The 19,253-nt window shown below is 51.6% G+C and overlaps 9 protein-coding genes across 9 annotated transcripts; 3 read left to right on the plus strand and 6 right to left on the minus strand.

Moving 5' to 3' along the window:
* Positions 1–169: 169 nt before the first annotated feature.
* On the plus strand, positions 170–2,050 carry BP01DRAFT_359191 (membrane insertase OXA1). Its single transcript, XM_025575617.1, has 3 exons — positions 170–311; positions 379–1,140; positions 1,203–2,050. Exons 1-3 carry the CDS (start codon positions 258–260, stop codon positions 1,866–1,868), a joined length of 1,482 nt encoding a protein of 493 aa, XP_025428712.1. The 5' UTR covers positions 170–257; the 3' UTR covers positions 1,869–2,050.
* Positions 2,051–2,434: 384 nt separating this feature from the next.
* On the minus strand, positions 2,435–3,210 carry BP01DRAFT_385179 (adenylate kinase family protein; the record flags this gene model as incomplete). The annotated part of the gene is made up of 3 exons (XM_025577572.1): positions 2,435–2,698; positions 2,751–3,034; positions 3,198–3,210. 3 exons carry the CDS (start codon positions 3,208–3,210, stop codon positions 2,435–2,437), a joined length of 561 nt encoding a protein of 186 aa, XP_025428713.1.
* A 2,328-nt stretch (positions 3,211–5,538) lies between these two features.
* On the minus strand, positions 5,539–7,480 carry BP01DRAFT_128274 (acyltransferase family protein). The gene is made up of 3 exons (XM_025570457.1): positions 7,054–7,480; positions 6,358–6,985; positions 5,539–6,289 (listed from the first exon to the last, which is right to left on the minus strand). The coding sequence occupies exons 1-3, from the start codon at positions 7,156–7,158 to the stop codon at positions 5,613–5,615; spliced, it is 1,410 nt and encodes a 469-aa protein (XP_025428714.1). The 5' UTR covers positions 7,159–7,480; the 3' UTR covers positions 5,539–5,612.
* Positions 7,481–8,017: 537 nt separating this feature from the next.
* BP01DRAFT_359193 (transcription initiation factor TFIID subunit 11 family protein) lies at positions 8,018–9,923 on the minus strand. The gene is made up of 2 exons (XM_025575618.1): positions 9,105–9,923; positions 8,018–8,866 (listed from the first exon to the last, which is right to left on the minus strand). Exons 1-2 carry the CDS (start codon positions 9,869–9,871, stop codon positions 8,341–8,343), a joined length of 1,293 nt encoding a protein of 430 aa, XP_025428715.1. The 5' UTR covers positions 9,872–9,923; the 3' UTR covers positions 8,018–8,340.
* A 30-nt stretch (positions 9,924–9,953) lies between these two features.
* On the plus strand, positions 9,954–10,309 carry BP01DRAFT_128304 (uncharacterized protein). The gene has a single exon (XM_025570458.1). The coding sequence runs from the start codon at positions 10,020–10,022 to the stop codon at positions 10,215–10,217; it is 198 nt and encodes a 65-aa protein (XP_025428716.1). The 5' UTR covers positions 9,954–10,019; the 3' UTR covers positions 10,218–10,309.
* Positions 10,310–10,401: 92 nt separating this feature from the next.
* BP01DRAFT_302664 (adenosylmethionine decarboxylase SPE2) lies at positions 10,402–11,960 on the minus strand (the record flags this gene model as incomplete). The annotated part of the gene is made up of 2 exons (XM_025572084.1): positions 10,402–11,777; positions 11,840–11,960. 2 exons carry the CDS (start codon positions 11,958–11,960, stop codon positions 10,402–10,404), a joined length of 1,497 nt encoding a protein of 498 aa, XP_025428717.1.
* Positions 11,961–13,498: 1,538 nt separating this feature from the next.
* On the minus strand, positions 13,499–15,510 carry BP01DRAFT_346214 (TATA-binding protein-associated factor TAF6). Its single transcript, XM_025573628.1, has 3 exons — positions 14,908–15,510; positions 14,439–14,857; positions 13,499–14,387 (listed from the first exon to the last, which is right to left on the minus strand). The coding sequence occupies exons 1-3, from the start codon at positions 15,275–15,277 to the stop codon at positions 13,839–13,841; spliced, it is 1,338 nt and encodes a 445-aa protein (XP_025428718.1). The 5' UTR covers positions 15,278–15,510; the 3' UTR covers positions 13,499–13,838.
* Positions 15,511–16,114: 604 nt separating this feature from the next.
* BP01DRAFT_417779 (putative meiosis-specific topoisomerase Spo11) lies at positions 16,115–17,807 on the plus strand (the record flags this gene model as incomplete). Its single annotated transcript, XM_025579275.1, has 8 exons — positions 16,115–16,131; positions 16,168–16,409; positions 16,478–16,544; positions 16,640–16,748; positions 16,825–16,914; positions 16,986–17,066; positions 17,135–17,206; positions 17,268–17,807. 8 exons carry the CDS (start codon positions 16,115–16,117, stop codon positions 17,739–17,741), a joined length of 1,152 nt encoding a protein of 383 aa, XP_025428719.1. The 3' UTR covers positions 17,742–17,807.
* Positions 17,740–19,089, minus strand: BP01DRAFT_359198 (E2 ubiquitin-conjugating protein UBC7). Its single transcript, XM_025575619.1, has 2 exons — positions 18,480–19,089; positions 17,740–18,370 (listed from the first exon to the last, which is right to left on the minus strand). The coding sequence occupies exons 1-2, from the start codon at positions 18,724–18,726 to the stop codon at positions 18,117–18,119; spliced, it is 501 nt and encodes a 166-aa protein (XP_025428720.1). The 5' UTR covers positions 18,727–19,089; the 3' UTR covers positions 17,740–18,116.
* Positions 19,090–19,253: the final 164 nt, after the last annotated feature.

The following is a 19,253-nucleotide window of genomic DNA, read 5'->3' on the forward strand; positions in this document are numbered from 1 at the left end:
TTGAGTCACTGTGTAGTGTACTCTGTACTTACTTCAATTGTACCAGTACAAACAAATGGAGCATCTCTCATATCCTCCCCGGCCGCCCGGCAGAAAAGCAAGGCTTGGCAGCAAAAAAGCGCTCCGTCGCCGGAGCCCCGATTTTCCCTTTGAGTCCCGCCCATTTCCCCAATTGTTTCTTTTCCAAGGACCTGAAATCTCTCAACTCAATTTTAACAGCCATGTTGGGAGGACCTGGTCTCAGTGGGCGCGGCGCTATGCCCGCTATTGCCCGCCAACGATTGTCGGCTTTCACTCGCTCGAGCCGATCAGTGAGTCCATCTGCGCATTTGATTTTCCCAAGCTCAACACAGTTGACTAACTTCCTCTGCCTGGTAGATCTCTTCATTCCGTCCGCACGCCTCTAGGACCGTTTCTCGCTATGGTCAAGCGAGCCGACCCATGGCTGGGACTCCCTCGTTGCGCTCTGCATCCGCGATTCCTGCTATCTCTGCTGCTCGTTTCAACTCGACTACGGCCGCCCCGGCAGACGCGCCCACCCCCGTGCCTGTCGACGCTCCCGCCGCCGAACCTGTTGACGCTCTGCCCGAGTTGGCGGACTTTGACTTGACTGCAATTCCGGAGAAGATTGGCTACCTCAAAGAACTGGGTCTGGATTATGGCTGGGGCTTTTCCTCAACGATCGAATGGGTTATCGAGCATATTCATATCTGGACTGGACTCCCATGGTGGGCGAGTGTTGTCGGTACTGGGTTGCTGATTCGTCTGGCCTTGTTGAAGCCCACCTTCGAGGCTGCAAGTACAACCACCAAACTTCACAATCTCAAACACATCACTACCCCCATTCGAGCGAGACAAATGCAAGCCTCATATGCTTCAGACACTCTCGGAATGAACAAGGCCCGGGCCGAAATGCAGGAGCTGCACGCAAAGTACAACATCAAGCCCTGGAAGTCATTCGTTCCTATGCTCCAGATCCCCCTGGGTTTCGGATGTTACCGTGTAATCAACGGCATGACCCACTTGCCAGTACCAGCATTAACCACCGAGTCTGTCGCTTGGCTGCAGGATCTCACAATTGCGGATCCCTATTACATTTTGCCCGCCATCAGCTCATTGTGTTTGTACCTTTCCCTCAAGGTATGGCTCACTTTTCCTTCTGGAAACCAAGCACGATTATTGACCGCTACCTCTTGCAACAGAAAGGAGGAGAGACTGGAAGCAACGCTATGCAGAACAGCGAGGTCGGAAAGCTACTGTTCTACGGTCTACCTAGCATTTCCTTCGCCTTCATGGCCTTCTTCCCCGCTGCGTTGCAGTTGTACTTCGTGAGCACCAGTATGCTCGGCACAGTCCAGGCGTACCTGCTTTCTCGGCCCGACTTCCGCAAGTGGGCCAATATTGCCCAGTTGGAAAAGGTCGACCTTGCTCCGGGTGAGGAGCAGAAGAACCCCTTTCGCTTGCTCACCGAAATCATGGAAGCTGAAAAGGCCAAGGCCCGAGCAGCCGCCCCTCCTCCTCCTCTGGAGCCGGAGGTGAAGATGAGCTTCATTGACCGTACGATCGAGGGATTCAAGAACTCCACGCGGAAGATGAAGGAGGAGACAACCACGAAGATCGACGAGCTGCGTGGTGCTGGACCCAAGTTGAATGAGGACGGATCATTGGCGCCGGCCCCGAGACTTAGCGAGAAGGACCGCAAGACGGCGGAGGACTACGAGAAGCGGAGAAAGGAGGAGGAGGAGTGGAAACGCGAAGAGCGCAACCATGCCCGACGGGAGGCTCACTTGAAGATGTTGGAGCAGCAACGCGAGAAAGCCCGCGCTGCCATGGCTTCCACGAACAACAAGAAACTGCGCCGGAAATAATGACACTGGATGGACTGGACTGGACTGGACATGATTTCAGTTTGAAGCGGACTTGGGAGTTGTATTTATCTGTATATTATGGGAGCCTGTGCTTCATTTATTTTTTGTTTTCTTTCATCCGGAGAGGTCTTCTATCTAGTTATAACTACATGTTGCTACAGACCCTTTACACTGAAGAATGCATTGGAATAATTCAGTTGACTTGACTTAGATAGTAGTTATCATCTTCATTGGGGCTTTGTCAGCACTGGCAACCACCTTCTGTCTGACTGCCTGCCTGCCTCCATCCTTCGTCCGCTTCCTCTTTCTTCTTTCCTCCTCTCTACACTACCTGGATTGAAATCAAACAAGACCCACCACCATCCATGAGATCTGTTCAGTGATACATTGGAGAATCCATTATCTTCTTATCCATAGCCCTTCCTGCTTCAACCAGCAATTGAACCTGTTTGAAGGCTTAGTACGATGTCTCTAGTCCTGAGCAAAGCTGCGCTTACTTCGACATCTCGCAGGATCCATGGATACCAATCAATTGAAGGGGCTCGTCCTGTGTCGACCTGCAACCCTCAGTTGGCTACTCGCCAATCATCAAGAGTTCTGGTACCCACTAAACGTGTCGACTTGGTTATCCCACCACGTCCCGCGTCAAGAAGCCAAGCAATAGCAGCGTCTTGATAGGGCTGCGCATTCCGGTGGAACTTCTGACGGGCACGAACATAATCAGCCTCGTTCAGATTATTCTTGTCCAAATGACAACGCCGACCAACCCAGCGTGAGAACCTGATCTCTTCGTCGGCGTGGAGCATAAATGTGGATTGATAGTTGAAACACTGCATGCTCGGGTCAGTCAAGCCAGGCTTAATGCAACTCAGCACCACCTACTCGGTTTAAGAAGTAATACGCATCAGGCGTCATCATCAGGCCGTCAATGATAATCTCGTCATACCCCGTGGCCAACTGATCCGTTATCTCTTGCTTGATGAGACTGAACAGCACCGGATCCGGAACTATCTTATGCTCGCCCTCGCCATCAGGAACCTGCCTCGAAAGACTGAAACCTAGCCTGCTTTCTTCCTTCTCGATGAGAGAGTCCACCTCAAGATAGCCCATCTCAGTGTCTTTTGCCAGCTGGAGGGCAACTGTGGTCTTGCCAACACCAGGCGCTCCTGCATATGCGCCAAATTAGACTTGATATTCGAGACTAATCACGGCTCCCGACTTGCCTGTAATAATGATCACCACAGCACTACTAGATAAGTAGGGGTTGGGCTCTTCGTGAGGTGTCTGACGCGGCACCGTTGCCAGGATTCCGACGCCAGAGAGGCATACCTCTGGAGAACATGGCTTTTGTATTGTTGCACTGTCGGTATTCTCGCCACGGAACAATATTCCAACACTTGCAAGATGCCCAAGCTCTGTGCACACACTATCTGAACTCTGGTGATGCACCTCTTTCAAACGAATCGGCAGAGTCAGACTCTGTTGGCTCATTGTGACAGTCTATCTTGTGTCCCAGGCGATGATATCAGGAATATGTATGAGTTCCTCAACCGTATTGGTTGACCTTGCAACGAAAGAACAGATCTTATGTGCAGAGCTCTACACACGTTGAAAGATGAGTGTGCAGGACCAGGTCAAGACTTAAGAAAGATGCACGTTTGCAATCCTGTTCACCCTCATTCAATATGGTCTGCAACCCCATTTGGTGCAACGCAGTGCTGCTAAAGGTGGGAAGTTTGCGTCGCTGTACCAAAAGGACCGTTGCCTAGAAAGCGGACCCATATGATGTCGTTTGTTGTGCGCACTTTACCTGTCCGTGTTGCTTTTACTTTCTTGATTCTTTCTCTCTTCCTTCTTGTGACTCTCTTTCGCCCTTAGGATCTCCTTCACATCCCTTTCTTGGTAATGAACGCAAAACTACTGCGCCTTATCATGTATCCTTTGCCCAGCTGCCCCAGAGGTCTTCCCTCCCTGTCTTCTCTGAAAACTGGTATCATGGTCAGGTATGTGCTTGTGAAGGCCTTCTTGTCCAGACTGCTGCTCAGACTGCTGCTGCTTTTTCTCTCTGCTTCTGCCTCTCGGAACATGAAGCTAATTTTGTAGGTAAGATATGCTCAACTAAAGCCACGAGCTGATCCCAGACGGAACATCTGGTCTTACCGTCCTAAGATAACTGACAGCGATACCAAGGGCATCAGATCCTTTCATCTTCCTCCATGGAAGAGAGAAATGGCTGATCCCCTTAGGTGAGCCCGTTTTGACATTCCATTCTTTGGTCCCTATTATCATTAGATACTTGCAACATCAACCCGCAGTTTGCAACTGACAGTGCTTCATAAAGTAATGGCCCCTCCAGAGGTTGGCTCGGGCCTTTGGGTCAGAGCCAAGAAAGAACCCTCGACCTTGGCCCAGCAGCGAATTGGAATCGCTGGCCGTCAAAATCAGCTAATTGACACCGCGCTGGTAATGATGTGGTTCAAGACCTGGTTGGCCTGCTTCCGAGAATTCATGCTGTGAAAGCAGCGACTCAAAACTGAGCAGATATAAACGCCTACTACATACCTATATAGTTATATAGTATATGGATGTATATATATATATATACATATAGAAAAGGTGCGTAGATCCCTGTCTACTATGCTACCGAACTCACTAAACATCTCGCACGCAGGGGCCGTGAATCAGCCAATTGACATCAACGTGCCAGTTGGGCCCGGCCCTCTGGAACATGGGTAAATGTAGGACAGACCCTTTCAATTTCCTCTGTTTTCACTCCGCTGCTAATTCAGCCCAAAAGGACCATTACTCTACGTCTGGAAAACGCATCAAGGAACAGACCTGGTCGAAAATCAGCTGATTGACATCAGCTGGGTCGGTGGCCTCCGGCGGCCACGAGGCAAGATCACAATTGAATAATGAAGATAGCTACATTCGCCACACTTGACACTAGTGGACAGCGAAAACAAGAATAAAGCCCAGCTATGAATTGGGCTGGCCGTCAACATGCGGCACCGAACCACCGCCTTCTCGGGGCGGGGAGCGCAAGAATTTTGCGCTAGGGAGGAGTGTCGGAAGTCGTTTGAGCTTCGCTCATGCTATTTTCACCTTGTTCTGTTCATGTATATATTATTTATATATATACTATTACTACTTATGTATATAGTCCTCGTCGGAACGGGTCGACGTGTCTAAACCCCTTGGAAAGGGCGGGGCAGTTCCGTGGATTCCCATCCTACGGATCCTCGGCAGCAAAGTCAAAGTGAGAGGTTAGTCTGTCAGTATATGATCAGTACCAAAGGAGTTAGTTGCAACCACTGAATGAGTATTATGGTTCAAAGCTAAGGAAACAAACAACCAATCCTGCCAGACCAGTGGTCTACCTTCCTTAGTATGTATGCTTGGGTTAGAAACTAGAAGTGAACATGGCGAACACGAACTTTATGAATACATTTGAGGTTGCAGCTGCGAAGTACGGGCAAAGGTACTTCATCCCATGCCCAGACATTCTATGTCCTATCCGTCCACTGGCCCATCCGGTCTCCATCCGGTCTCCATCCCACATGACTTATCAGATCCACCAAGAAGATATAGAGTAGGAGAGAATGACAACTACATATTTGTATATATATGAAAAGATGGCTATGCACAAAACACCCTCAGGACCTGGACCAGCCAGAAAGAAATCCTGCCTTCACCTGCTGCTCTCGGGAGAAATCCGCTTGATTGGGTAGCCAATCGTGGCGTTTATGTCGTCGGCATCGGCCGCAACTGCAACGGCAGTTCGGAGGCCTTCTCGTCTTGCTCATCAAAGACCTTCTTCTCCAACCACGCCGTTAGGCGGGCACAGAGAGGGTCGACATATGCAGTCCACAGGGACGCCACGAGGTAGACCAGCCCAATCCAGAGAGGGATACAAAGGGCAACAACCCAAGGTGGGCGGATTGGCAACCAAGGCGGAAGGACGGTCTGGCCGTTCTCGTCGACGGTTTCCTCCCACGGTTGGCCGGTGATGCCGTAGAGCATCCAGCAGAGAACGGTGCGGAGAAGAGTCCCGTGAACCAGATAGACGGCAAAACTCTGCTTGCCAAGCCAGAGTAGCAGGCGATTGGCCAGGAAGGACTGCGTGCCCGGAGAGATGAAAATGGCGAAGATGATCATGTCGACACCGATCGCACTGTAACGCTTGCCAATGTTCACTTCTGGAGGGAAGATGTATTGGGCGATCCTGAACATATAGTCGGACCAGGTGGCCCATTCGGGGTGTTCCCCGGGGTAGGAGCAGATGAAGAGGCCGGCGATCGTCACCAGGATGGCGATGATCCGGCGCGGCCAGCGGTGGGTTTCGATCAAGGAGCGGCAGGTGGAGTCGTACGACATATCACTCAGCAGCATGCCATAGACAGCCTGAAGTTGGAAGGTTTCTAGAAGTGGATGGCAGGTGAGTGAGTGAAGCAGCGGACGTTTTGCAATCCGGGGAGGCAAAGCTTACCCGTGTTCTTGGCGGCGTCCTGATGGAAGTAGAGCATCATGCCGATGTAGATGGCAATGCGATACCGGAACTGGACGTACATGGTGGCGCAGAGCAAAACATAGACGAGCATCGAAGCCTTCAACAGCGGCAGCAACGCCCACTGGTGGTCATCATAGGCCATGTACCCGGTTGTCCATGTGCTGAGGAAGTTCGCTCCCAGCCGGATGACTTCTTTGAAGAAGGAATCCTCCAAGTCGGGAGCGGCATATCGACACCACCAGCAATCCGAGCGGTTGGCGACCACGAAGGCACCAAATTGAGCCATGACCCAGGAGATGAACAGGGCAATAGTGGCTGGGAGGATCAAGCGCGGAGGGCGGCGGAAGGCGCTCTTGGCAACGGTCGAGAAAGCACTGAGGTGATTGCCAGCCCGCGACAGCTTCAGAGGCTTCAACGCACACACATAACCGGTCAGAAAGGCGAAGATGGTAACCCCAAGTCGTCCCTGCCATGGAATGCGAAGAATGGGCCACTGGAGAACGCGTGGAGGCACACCCTCCTTGTCTCTTGGCGCGAAGAGATCATAGTCCCAGGCACGGGCGAGGTGAGTGAGGACGACGAGGAAAGAGGCAATACCACGAAGACCCTGGAGCCATCCGGTCAGTGTGTCCTCACGGGGAGTGGACGGACGAACAACACGCGGAGGGAACATACATCGATCCACTTGACACTTTTGCGAGGGTCTCCGGGGGGAGAGTTGGGATTCCATAAGCTCTCTCTTAGGCGAGTGTAGAGAGCGGATTTCTGTAAAGACTGCATGGTGGAAGAGATGAAGAAAGATTATTCACAGCAGCGAGAAAGACAGACTGAGGCAATAGGCACGCAAGCGAGCCATGCACACACACACACACAGAGAGAGAGAGAGAGAGATCTAAGCGCCGAGGAAAGGGAGGGAAGAAAGAGGTGGGTGGTTAAGATAGGTAGTTAGTATTTATCTAGTCAGTAGATAAAGAGGTAAGGACTGAAGGAGTGACAAGAAGAGAAGAAAAGGAAGAAGAGGAAGAAGAGGAAGAAGAAGAAGAGGAGCAGGAGAGGAAGGAAGGAAGAGAGGCAGGGAAGGGAAGTCACCATAGCAGTAGTGGCACTGTGATAGGCATTGTAGGAGAATCGGGAGAATCGGTAGTAGACCTCTCTCTCTCCCTCTCTCTCTCTCTTTTCTCTCTCAATCTCTCACACTCTCTCTCACATACACACACACGCACACGCACACACACACACTCTCTCTCTCTCTCTCTCTCTCTCTCTCTCTCTCTCTCTCTCTCTCTCTTCGAGACGGATCAGTAGGGCGGGTCAAGTGAGGGAGACGGAGGGAGTCGAGGGCCGGGGAGCATCCAAGATTCCCAAAAGGGAGGTTGCCAAGCGACTATCCGAAACCCGTAAGGCTCAGGGACTGCATTTTGGGGTCAATCGCCCATTCTTGGCTGGCTAAATTGCGCCATGCCGAGCCCTATGATGCGATTAATGAAAGATGCCGTGGCTGCACTGCTGCGCAATAGGCAACTAATTATAGAGGTAAGGTAAATCAGTGAGAAGTTGATTCTTTCCACTTCTTTCTCCCCCCCCTTCCTCCTCTTCCCCCCCCCCTCCCTTCTCCCCTTTGTGAGGATAAACCTGTTGATCCATGACAATCAGATCTCCATTCTCGGTTCCTCACTATACTGGAGACACTCACGCATTATTAGTGCAAAACATCGCCATTATAGACCTGTCACAGTAAATCTCACGGACAGGAACCCAACAGCCAAGGCTTTACCCACTGTAGGGATGGGTCTTTCTCTTGGCACTTGCTCTCCCTCGCTTTCTCATTCATCCATTCACCACCCTCTCTCTCAATTCTCAATTCTCATTCTTGCTCTCCTTTAACCACCCTCCCCCCCCTCTCTCCCCAAATCCATTCCTCTTCATGACTCAGTCTCTAGTTTCGTTTTCTTCTTGGCATGGTCAACGAAAGATGCGCCGACCTCCGACGCTACCCGCAGCCCAAGTCACTGACCCTCGCACCCCCAGGTTACCCATACTCAATCCGGAGAATCCAACGCCACCTCCTTCCCCATCTCGCTTATACCGCCGAAGTGCTTCTCTCAGATGGGCCGGAAGGAGCTGACCCCGATGCGGATTTGGAGGCAACTTCATTTCGGCTTTGGCACTAGGCGTCGTCAGCAGTGGCCCTCCTCTATCTATCATTCCTTGTGGCTTGACCACTCCAGGATAATGGTTCGTCGAACTCGACGCTGCTGCCGCCTGATCATGGGCTTCGGCCCATTCCGCCTGCACTGTTCGAGCCTTTTCGATAATCTCGCCCGCGAACACTTTGGTAAATCCGTTAATCGTCGTCACCACGCTAGCTGGCACCGATTGCGACAGAGCATGATTGACAATTCTCCGTAGCGTTTCCTTTCGTAGTTTCGCACGTTTGAACAAATCGTATCGCTCCGACTGCAACGGATTAAACGCGTCCACGAGTAGTCTGTTTGTCCCAACCGCCCACCATGCTCACTGGTTAGTTTCATCGTTCTGCTCTCTCGCGTGCTCGCTCTTCCCTCTTGCTTCACCCTCTTATCATGATCACCACAAACCCCCCCACATCGAGACACAACAGCAGGCCGCCCCCTGACCAAGATAGCCAAGGCACGAGGTGTAAGAAAAGCAGAAGAAGAAAAGAAAGCAAAAAAAAGGGGGGGAAGGTATGGAGAGAGACAACATACGCAAGATTCTTCTTCTCCGCCTCTGTATCTGTCGTCCCCTCCTCCCTGCCAAGTAATTCTCCCTCATCATCGAAATCATCATCCTCATCCGCATCATCTCCCCCTGCACCACCTCCTGCACCTCCTCCACCACCACCCCCAGCTCTCACCGAGGCGCCCTCAGCATCCACGGATCCCATCCGATCCATCATCCCCGCACGTAGACTGCCTTCCTCCAGGCGTTGCTCACGCTCCTTCTCTGCTTTGCTCTTGCGACCGCGCTTCTTGCCCTTGGTGAGAAAGACCCCATCCGCGCTGGTACCGCCCAGACTGCCGGTGAAGCTCCCCGTCACACTGCCCGCGTCACTGTAGGCGCGCGACGAGGTCTCCATGTCCATCGTGTTGGGGAAAGAGGTCTGGCGGAGAGGGTGCATGCGGGCCCGCTTGGGGTTGAAGCCCGCCGGCTGCGAGGTGGTCGAGGAGATGGAAGGCCGTTTCAACGGATTCGTGGGTGGTGGGGAAGACATGCCGGTGATGGGAAACGGCTGTTTTGCGTGTGGCTTTGTGTATGTGCGCGGCTGCGAGCCGGGTGGCCAGGGGGTCGAGAAATGTTTTCGTTGCGTTCTGTTCGTGGACAGTAGTGGTGGTGGGAGAGAATGGTTACGGTCGCAGGGTTCAGCCGGTTTGCTGGATGGACTAAAAGCCAGAAATTCAGAAGGCGAGTGATCGAGGTCAGAGCTCCTGACCGGCAAGTTCAAAAAGACGGAGCAGGAAGTCACTACTGGCATGCAAGGCTCATGAGGATGGGTGAATGGAGTGGAGGTCGAGTGAAGGTCAAAACCAAGTGTTGCGACAGAAAGAAGTGAGTGACGGAAAGCTGACCTTCCCTTCAAATCGGACGGCCCCGCCCCTTTTCGGCAAGTCTGCCGACCCGCGATGCGTGCTACGCAATGCTCTGGGTTTAGGGCCACTGCTTATTTCTACCTCATCATTTCTGTACATCTAACCTTGCTACAGTCAATGCGTCTACATGCGGTGCAGTTTACTTCGATCATCAGATTCAAATTTGGTCAAGATAAACCTCAAGGCCGAACGCACGGGTGGCACCACACCACCGCACTCAACAAAATATAACAGGACTCGACGAACGGATGCTGGAACACAGGGAAATTCAAATCGCTAGAAGCACAAGCAATCACAAATTACCGAGGTGAGATAACCTTGGAAACAATCGGAATGCAAATCAAAGCAAGATCACAGTCTCCCGGTAGCAAAACCTTACATCCCTCATGATCTGCACGGACAAATGGGTTCGCTCTTAAACGCGCTCTTCTCCGAGCCTAGGGGCCCCCCCTTTCCAGTCAAGACGTTCATAGTAGCGGAACACCAAGTCATATCCGTCCAGATCATGCACAATACGGTCCACCCGCCGGTATCCCTCCACGTGCTCCATCTTGGAGGTACGGCGCAGCAGCTGTCGCTCAAAGTACTTAGCCTCCTTGATACTGTCCCACTCGCCCTCAACAACGGGCAGCTCGGGCTTGGCCTCAAACAAGGTAACGGTGAACCGGCCCGGCTTGAAGATGTTTACCACCTGCTGGATAATTCCCGCCGTGGTCTGCCCGTTCTGCGAGTGAGGCACGTTGGTCTCGAACGACGCATACGAGCACTGCGGCTCAGGAGTCACGTGCACCGTGAAATAATGGGTGCCCGTGCTCTGATCGGGTGACGGAATTACACCATTGGCTGAGAATCCGCAGGGGGTGAATAGGTATGCGTCGATGCGGGACTCGGGGAACTTGGACTTGGGGTAAACATCAGACAAGCCGCATGACTCGGAAACCACAGTACCCAAGGCGTGGCCTTCAGTGGTCAACTCCGAGGGCAGGATACGGCTTCCGTCGGAAGACACATCGTCCATATCAGAGTTGTTGCTGAACACATCCACAGGATCGTCGTTATCGGGTTCGAAGTTGCGGTACCGCTTCTCGGCCACGGCAGTGGCACAATCCAAGTAAAACTGCTTTGCGTTCTCCTCCTCCAGGTCAGTCATGAGCACCTCCAAAGTCTCATCCTGAGCCTCGACTCCCGGAATGGCAGCATGGCTGGGCACATTGAGAATCTTGGTCTCAGTCATCTCCTCGTCATCCGCCTTGGGGCTCGCGGGAGGCGTGAGCATAGTGTTAGGCTCGGTCAAGTACAAGTACCAGTGCTCCCCGTTCATCTTGCCAATCATGTAGGCGCTTCCGTTCAGAAACAAGCGGTCCATAGTCCGGACCTCATCTCTCCAGCTACGGTGAGGACCGCGCTGGCGATCAGGAAAGAGGAAATTCTTGCGACTGTAGAAGACACGGTAGGGCGCAGCAGCAACGGAAATGCCACGCGAGGGGGCCGCAGCGCGAGGAAAGCCGCCGAACAGGGTGGCGATCTCGAGGATGCGGGGCAAGCCAGACAGCAAGGTGGTAGTACCACAGGTCTTGAGAATCAACTTGTGAGGCCAGACAAACATACTGGACTCGGACAAGAGGTAAGCGTCGACATCCTCAGACGACACAATGGAGAGTACTTGGCAGTTGACAAGGTCCAGCATATCCTTCCAAATCTCCTCTGGCACGGCCTTTAGGCCAGCGGGACCAGCAGATCCCAGCTCTTCGGCTGAAGGCGCAAACCAGACTTCAAGGAGCTTCTCCGGTCCTTTTCAACACGATAGATGTCAGCCATGTGCACACGAGGAGTAACAACGGGAGCCAGCGTACCTTCGAAAGCATTGGTGGAGTCAAGATCCTGGGTCGCTTCATGGTTGATTGTCAAAGACGGCGTCCCCATGAAAGAGGACGGCGACTGGGTGTAGTTCTTGGGGATCCCGATGTAAACCATCTTGGCGGGCTATGAATGCGACAGGAATAGGAGTGGCGACGACGGAGCAAGTAATGGAGCAAGCGCGTGACTGTAAGTGTGGACCGTAGACAAAAGAGCCTAGGAAGCACTATCTGCTGCCCAGACGAACAGGGGGGCTATGTCCGTCTGAGAGAGTAGGCCCTGAATCGCAAGGGCGGAATTGGCGCTCAGCCGAAGAGGGAAGGTTCCAAAAGAGCCTCGAGGGCTACTAGGGAGGGCGAAAGGAAAGGGATAGGAGGAAAAAGCCTCTGGCGAAGGGAATGGTGACTATCAGGTGTCGACCCTCGTTCTGAAAGATTCCGATACCGTTCAAAGTATCGGGTCTAGCAGACGAGAGTATCTGCTTTTAGGATTAAAGAGATAGAGAAGAAAACAGGTTGCGCAAGTGAAACGGGTTGGAGTGTTAATCGTGCTATCGAGGTCTGGAGAATCACAAGTCAGTCATGAGCAATCGGTTACACGGCCTCTTCTGATAGAGGGGAAAGAACCGGTTGGGAGTAGGAAAGAATGGGCCAACCTACTTTGCGGGCTTAGACAGATATCGCAGTAGGTCCTTCGGGTTCATGGAAGGCGAACAAGAGTTGAGCTTAAAACAGCACGGTGTCGCGAGAAGCCAGAATAACGGACATCTGCGAGGCAACTTTTCTTTGGAAGAAAGCGATAGAACTGGCGCAAAGAGAAAAAAAAAAGAGAAGATTGAGCAACCGGGATTGACTTTCAATGAGCAGTCAACGGTTGACGAGGTACAAGTATGAACATAAAAAAAGCCTCAACCAAGTGAGGAATGGGGAAGAGGAGGGGGAGGGGGAAGAATTTAAACAAATGGAAAATGGCGCGGACGTGAGGGGGGGGGGGGAAAGAGAAGTTGATGCTTTTGAGTGATTATTATTCTGTGGGCCCGAAAAAGTTCGTGGGGCGTGAAAGGCCAATCTGGGTTGGGCTTTTCTGGGTACAGCACAAGAACCTGGCAGAAAAAACACCGGTCAGAGGAAGGGAACAAGTTGAATCGGGAAATTCAGGTTGAAGACTGAAGGGGGGACAAGTTCCATACGTAATTTGGAGGGGAAGATGCAGGAACAAATCTCAAAAGATAGATAAGGTACGACGAGAATTGTTCGAATGACTGAGGGGGATGTGCTGGATAGGTGGTGGTAGTGAGTGGTTTTTTCACTTTGGTATTATTTTTTGACGCCTGACCGTCAGTTGATCATACGGAGTAATACCTTAAGGTTAGTAGTCCGTAAGGCAACGTTCCAGAGGCGGCCAAAGAAACAGGGCCATTTCCAGGCTGGAAGGGAACAATTCCCTCAAATGGTAGGCGGTCAATCCCCGCTCAGATCCTCCCCCCTCCCTTCATGCTTATCTCAGCCCCAGCAACAAAAGTGACGTCGAGGGGGGTCACATGGCAGGAATGAGACACACTACATCATGTTGCCATGAGGATTGTGTACGGAGTACCAGAAGAAGTAGGAGGAGAAAGGAATTCAGTCTAGACTATTCCAACTATTCGTACGTCTCTTTAAGTTTGAATCTCCCAATTTTCTTTCATCCCTTTCTACTCTTCACCTGCCTACGACGGTACTCTTCCCTCACTTCCTCTTCTGTCTGCCTCTGCTCGTGCATACCTCATTCTTCTCATTATCACACCGCTAGAAAGTCAATACTACCTATGTATGTATCACAGAAAGAGAACCACGAATTGCAATCAACACCTCCCCCTTCCCTCCCAAAACGCCATACTTTGCTGGACCAGAAGCAACCGAAAAAGAGATATAGATCGCCCATACGCAGGGCGCAAGAAAAAATGAGGGGTCACTGTACCTAGTACTTGACTAGTCGGCAGTGGGCACGGTAGGGTCAAGCGTCGAGAATGGCCCGGGCGGTTTCCACCTCTCCTACCTCCTTGATTTTCGACGCAAGAAACTCACCCACTTTCTCACTCAGTCGGTCCCGCAGGTCTTCCGTAACTACGCCTCCGTGCCCATTGGTGAGAGCCGTGCGTCCTTCCCGCAACGTTGCCAGAACCCCTAGTAGAACCACGAGAACTCTCTCAGCCTCCGGTCGCCGTGGGCTCTCTTCCGCCATTCCGTCCTTCAGTAAAGTTCCGTAGGTAGGCAGGTTGGGCAGAATCAGCACCCGCACCGCTTCTGCACCGCCAACCGCATGAAGTCCAATGATGGCGCCGTAATGCGCACCAAATGGTTTAGACGGATCCAAAAATGTCTTGAGGCATGAACGAGCCAATCGTGGCTTGAGTGTGTGGGAAGAGTGGGAGTATTTCTTCGCAATCAAACCCAAGAGTGAGGCGGAGAGGTCGCGGAGGGCAAACTGCTCGGTCAGCTCAGCGTTGCCGCCCAGTTGTCGAGCAATCAAGCAGGTTAGGATGGGCGGGACAAGGGATGGGATCTATAGCCGATTAGTAAAGCCACAGGCACCAATTCATGGTGAGATCCTTACATAAGGGTCCACATAAAGTGATTTGTTCTGCACAAGGGCCTCCGCCATGTGCATGATCTGTGTGAGGACAAAAATATCCTTCAGACCATGTGTAACCTTCTCGGAGATAAACTGTACAAAGTATGGGACCAGCTGATGCAGGCCCGGGTCCTCTCGTAGGCTGGAATAGCCTGAAGTACGATATTCTTCGCTGGATTCGTCTAGGAAGGCGTTGCAAACTTTTTCGAAGTAAAGCTGCAGTTCCTTGGACAAGACGTGCTTCACCAGCGGTTTGACGGCCACGTTACCTCCTCCACTCATAGCCGCGAGCGTCGAGCTGGCATTGGGGCCTTTGGACATCAATTCGAGGTTTCTCGAGTCGGCCGCGGTAGGGTTCTGGGGAATCGATGGCTGTACTCCTTCGACAGCTAGCCAGTGCGCTACGCTGCATCAGCAGTGAACTATCAGGTGGAGGGCTGGAAGATATTACCTGTGAATGAGATCTCTCGAGGCACTCTAGGTAACGGCGCGTTGATCAGTTTCTCAAAATCCACCTCCTCATCCTCCACATAGAACAACGGTTGTCCAGGCCCCAACGATGCCTCTCCGAACCGCAAGGGCCTGGTAGACTCGTATCCGTAGAGCGGCTCGACATCGAGTACGCGCAGGGCTTGTGCAACATCCTGCGTCGAAAGCAACGTCCGTCGACTGTGGCGCATGAATTTGAGAGCCTCTTCCAGCACCTGCGCAATGCGGTATTCGACGTCGCGGGCGAGATTTTCGGTCACATCATTGTTGAGATTGACTATTCCCACCGACTCGGCAACATCGCGAATGTTATCTGGATTCCAGACGGACATGGCGACGGCGAAGGTTGTTCTGAGAGGGAGGATGGGTGCGATAGAGACAGAAGCAAAGGCGTAAGGAAGGTCGGGTCGAGGTGAAAATAATGAGATACGGTATTGAAGGATGAACGCGCGAAAAAAAGAAAAAAAAATTCTCAATCTGCAAGCGATGAAATGGTCATGAAGAAGAGGAGGATTCGGGGCGACCCTGTGTCTGATCGAGCGCCCAAGAAATAATTTGACAGCAGAAGGTGGTTTGGTGGTGGAGCCGGAGATGCGACGCGGAAAGCCAAGCTGGGGAAGAGGAAAGCGGCAGGAAACTGCTTGTCCAACCAGCAGACAGAGGTGCATCCATCATGCTCACTAACAATACCTGTCTACTGTGTTTGTTGCCGAATGGTGAAACTCAGTCAGGTCAAAATGAGTGATAGTAAGCTAAAAAAAAAAAGTTCATTCAATTTTATTGAAGATACTGTTTCGCTGCCTCTTAGATTAAGACCCTGCTACTTTGCTGACTTATTGGAGGAACATGCTCAGCCTTATCCAATCTATATCCTTTATTGCCTGAGTATTCAGGCCACGATCACTGCACGATAGTACGAAAATAGTAGTCAATAGAAAAACAATCGCAGAGCAATTGTTTGTCTTTCTAGAGGTACTGTATCATGCGCTGTATTCTCTGGGTTAGTATAAAGAACTTAGTGGTTCTGAAGGAAGCAATACTTCTAAGTAGTGGCCCATGACCTCTCCCACTGTTTATACGGAATATATCTACAATAGGGCCTCAAACGCTAGACAAACGACACCTCAAGCTGGCACCATTCATTGAGCAACACTCGTACTGAAACGACGATGTCTCCCACTCTAGAGTCCCAATATCATCTTTTGCCTACAACAATCTCTAGTTCCATATCCGCAGCACCCAGTGAGTCCCGAGTCAAGGACTACATCGCCAACACCTTGGCCACAGTCCTCATTGAAGTCTCCTCTCCTGATGGCCGCCCATCAATAAAGATCAAAGCCCGGCCAAAAAAAGTCTCCGCTCAGTTTATAAGTCCGGAGAGCGGTGCTCTTGAGACTCAGGCGTCCGGTGTAGATATCACCTACACCTGGCCGGGGAAGGACTTCTATGAAGCTTGGAGGTTCAGTGCGTTCTTCTTTCCTTCTCTTGTGGCAGCTATAAGAGCTAATGCATTGTGTGAGTTTAAATTCTAGCTGTTGCAATGCGAGTTCTGAGTGCAATTGCCGACGCGGTCGATAAGGGGGTTGTGATTTCCAAGAGGTATAGTATAGTTACTCCACATCACAGAGCGTTACGGAATGAACAGTGAAGGCAGGCGAGACGTTAACAGTTCACTCTTCACACCGTGGGTACAGGGACATATACTACAGTGACCCAGCGATATTCGGATCTCAGCGCATTGTTGATGGCTTGGTTGATGATTTCGCGTTCACAATAGGTGTGAACAGGTCGGCATTGAATGTGGTTCGTCTTTCTTTTCAGTGATGCAGACCATTGAAACGTGCTGTGGGCAACACGCAAGCTGACCACGATTTCTCAGGGAGCAGCAGCCAAAGGTCTCGTGACTGGGTGTTTCCATTGGAAGATCCGAGGTCAGACGATGGCTGACGATGCACATTTCTTGAACCCGGTTGGCATGCGATGAAACTCCAAGACAAGTTCCACTATGAAACTATTTTCGGCTGACAGAATACCTTACAGGATACTCTGATTTCAAGATCGCAGGACATACAGGAGATGGAGGTCTCGGATATCGACTGGGTGCTCATTCTGGAGAAAGAGGTAGGCATAGTAGCGAACCACAGGCACACAATGCGAATTTCCTGGTTGGACGCTGAGAACGAACACAGGCAGTGTACCGTCGGCTTGCGGGGATGAGATACCATATCCGATCCGCAGCAGGACTAGGTATTCTGGTTACAGTAAGATTCCAGCTCTTTCTTTCTTCATTTCCGCAGGTGCTATAGAGATGACGCGCAACAGGGCAAAGGCTACCCTGACCTCAATACACGAGCATTCATTCGCAGGCTCTACGACGAAAGTAAAAGCCGGCAGTCGACCAGAAGACTGCGATTCTACGCACTAGTGGATGGGGATCCCGACGGAATAGCAATCATGGCCACATACAAGTACGGTTCCTTGGCCTATGCGCACGAGAATAGCACCTTAAACTGCCCTGAGATTCACTGGCTAGGTCTCCGCACCTCAGACATCGTGACTGGGGTGGACCGGATTGGGAACGATTCCCTTGTCACCCTGACAAAGAGAGATAGGGGAAAAATCCTGGCTATGCTGTCCAATAATCCTGTCTGGGCTCTGAATGGTCCCGAGCCAGAGGGACGAGCTGAGCTACTGCAGATGCTGATGTTAAACGTCAAGGCGGAGATGCAGATCCTCTATGACGGCGATGGGGGACTTGTCCGATGGCTAGACCGCAGGATGACATACTTGCCGTGAAGAAGATGTGACGATTTGCCTTGGAATGGTGGTACAAAGGAAGACACAAAAGTATAGGCACCCGCGATTGATATGTGCATTGATAGAGATATCGGGTCGGACCTTATGATCTTATCTGCATGTGAAAAAAGGAGTGGGGGAAAAAGGAAACGCAAAAGAACGAATGAGCGCACCACTAAACGCCAGCACCGGCACCAATGCACCCAAACAAGCTATGCCACGCACTCTCCCAAGACAGCGAGAACGGTTTATGCACATGTGCAGACGAGACTGCATCCTATAAATTTCAGCCAACCACAGTACTTCCATCGTCATACTCCTCCTTTTTTGTCTTTAGCGTTTATAACGAATAAGCATGGCCTTCCCAAGACACCATTACAACCCTAAACCTTTCCGGACCTCGTCACGGACCTTACGCTCGTACTCACTGCGTCGCTCACGCCACATCTTGGCCGCCTCGACATTGGCAGGACTTTCGTCATTAGGCTCAGCAAGCATGCTCATCACGGAGATGAGGATCTTCTCCACGCTCTGAATGGGTGACCAGCGTTCCGAGGCGTGCTCGTAGTGGTTGGGATCGTCGCCCGGGGGGTGTAGAATAGAGATACAGACAGTGCCGTTAGGGTAGACTAAGCAATCAGATCAAGCCAAAGTCAGCCATATATTGCATATCAGAGTAGATGCATGCGTCTGATGATTCGCATCCAAGGAACACAATTGGAGACAGCAAGCACTGACCATTGGGGTGCCAAACCCCACCGCCAACAAACTTCATAGTCGGTGGGCTCAACGGATAATCCTTGGGGAACTTCAACTCGGCCGCAAAAACGCCACCCTCAAATGGGGTGCCCTCCGGACCTTGGATCAAGGCTTCCCAGTGGAACATGTCATCTTCCGTGACGGGACCAGCGGTGATGCCATCCGGAGGGTTGGTCGAGAGGTTCTTGTATTCGTGAAAAAGACGTTTTTGCGCAACGGACGACATGGTGAATTGTGAGAGCGCTTTTTTATTATCTTTGATAATTGAAGAGAAGGCGGCCCAACGAGATCTTAAGAGAACGTGTGTCAGTCTTGCTGTAATGCACAGAGCAAGGACCAGTGGAATGTGTCGGTGAAACGATGGGCGGAGGGGGGAGAAAATGGGGAAATGTTATATAAAGAGGGAACACGGAAGACGGCCGTGGGGGATGTGCGGAGAGATTGACCCAGTGGGCGAGAGGGACGGACGGGCTTTAATGTACCTTTGGCGAGAGCTGAGGGGCAAAAGGGCGAGTAATCCGGAGTAAAAAGATTGGAACCTGGAAAGGTGGAAAAGAAAAGAGAATTAATCGATGGAGAAGGGATGGGATTTGCCACTTGATTGTCCAATTCAAAGAATCCGCATCCATCCATTGATGAATGAGGGGGGAATATTGACTGCCTCAGGCTACAATCATTCCCTTATCGCCGCCCTATTGCTTATCGTACGTAGTTTTGGACCCATACTGCATCTGACGTAACTTATTACCTCCA

Source organism: Aspergillus saccharolyticus (genome assembly GCF_003184585.1).
Source record: "Aspergillus saccharolyticus JOP 1030-1 unplaced genomic scaffold BP01scaffold_32, whole genome shotgun sequence".
Classification (NCBI taxonomy): domain Eukaryota; kingdom Fungi; phylum Ascomycota; class Eurotiomycetes; order Eurotiales; family Aspergillaceae; genus Aspergillus; species Aspergillus saccharolyticus.

Excerpts from the sequence above, each read along its gene's own strand:
- BP01DRAFT_346214 (XM_025573628.1), bottom strand. The coding sequence starts at position 15,277 with ATGTCCGTCTGGAATCCAGATAACATTCGCGATGTTGCCGAGTCGGTG. Across the intron at positions 14,858-14,907 it reads TCGAGAGATCTCATTCACAG|CGCACTGGCTAGCTGTCGAA; the intron begins GTAATATCTTCC and ends GATGCAGCGTAG. Across the intron at positions 14,388-14,438 it reads CACTTTATGTGGACCCTTAT|ATCCCATCCCTTGTCCCGCC; the intron begins GTAAGGATCTCA and ends AATCGGCTATAG.
- BP01DRAFT_128274 (XM_025570457.1), bottom strand. The coding sequence starts at position 7,158 with ATGCAGTCTTTACAGAAATCCGCTCTCTACACTCGCCTAAGAGAGAGC. Across the intron at positions 6,986-7,053 it reads AAAGTGTCAAGTGGATCGAT|GGTCTTCGTGGTATTGCCTC; the intron begins GTATGTTCCCTC and ends GGATGGCTCCAG. Across the intron at positions 6,290-6,357 it reads GGACGCCGCCAAGAACACGG|AAACCTTCCAACTTCAGGCT; the intron begins GTAAGCTTTGCC and ends ATCCACTTCTAG.
- BP01DRAFT_359198 (XM_025575619.1), bottom strand. The coding sequence starts at position 18,726 with ATGTCGTCCGTTGCGCAAAAACGTCTTTTTCACGAATACAAGAACCTC. Across the intron at positions 18,371-18,479 it reads TGGGGTTTGGCACCCCAATG|TCTACCCTAACGGCACTGTC; the intron begins GTCAGTGCTTGC and ends CTGATTGCTTAG.
- BP01DRAFT_359191 (XM_025575617.1), top strand. The coding sequence starts at position 258 with ATGCCCGCTATTGCCCGCCAACGATTGTCGGCTTTCACTCGCTCGAGC. Across the intron at positions 312-378 it reads TCACTCGCTCGAGCCGATCA|ATCTCTTCATTCCGTCCGCA; the intron begins GTGAGTCCATCT and ends TCTGCCTGGTAG. Across the intron at positions 1,141-1,202 it reads GTTTGTACCTTTCCCTCAAG|AAAGGAGGAGAGACTGGAAG; the intron begins GTATGGCTCACT and ends CTCTTGCAACAG.
- BP01DRAFT_359193 (XM_025575618.1), bottom strand. The coding sequence starts at position 9,871 with ATGCCAGTAGTGACTTCCTGCTCCGTCTTTTTGAACTTGCCGGTCAGG. Across the intron at positions 8,867-9,104 it reads GCGGAGAAGAAGAATCTTGC|ACTACTCGTGGACGCGTTTA; the intron begins GTATGTTGTCTC and ends TGGGACAAACAG.
- BP01DRAFT_128304 (XM_025570458.1), top strand. The coding sequence starts at position 10,020 with ATGCGTGCTACGCAATGCTCTGGGTTTAGGGCCACTGCTTATTTCTAC.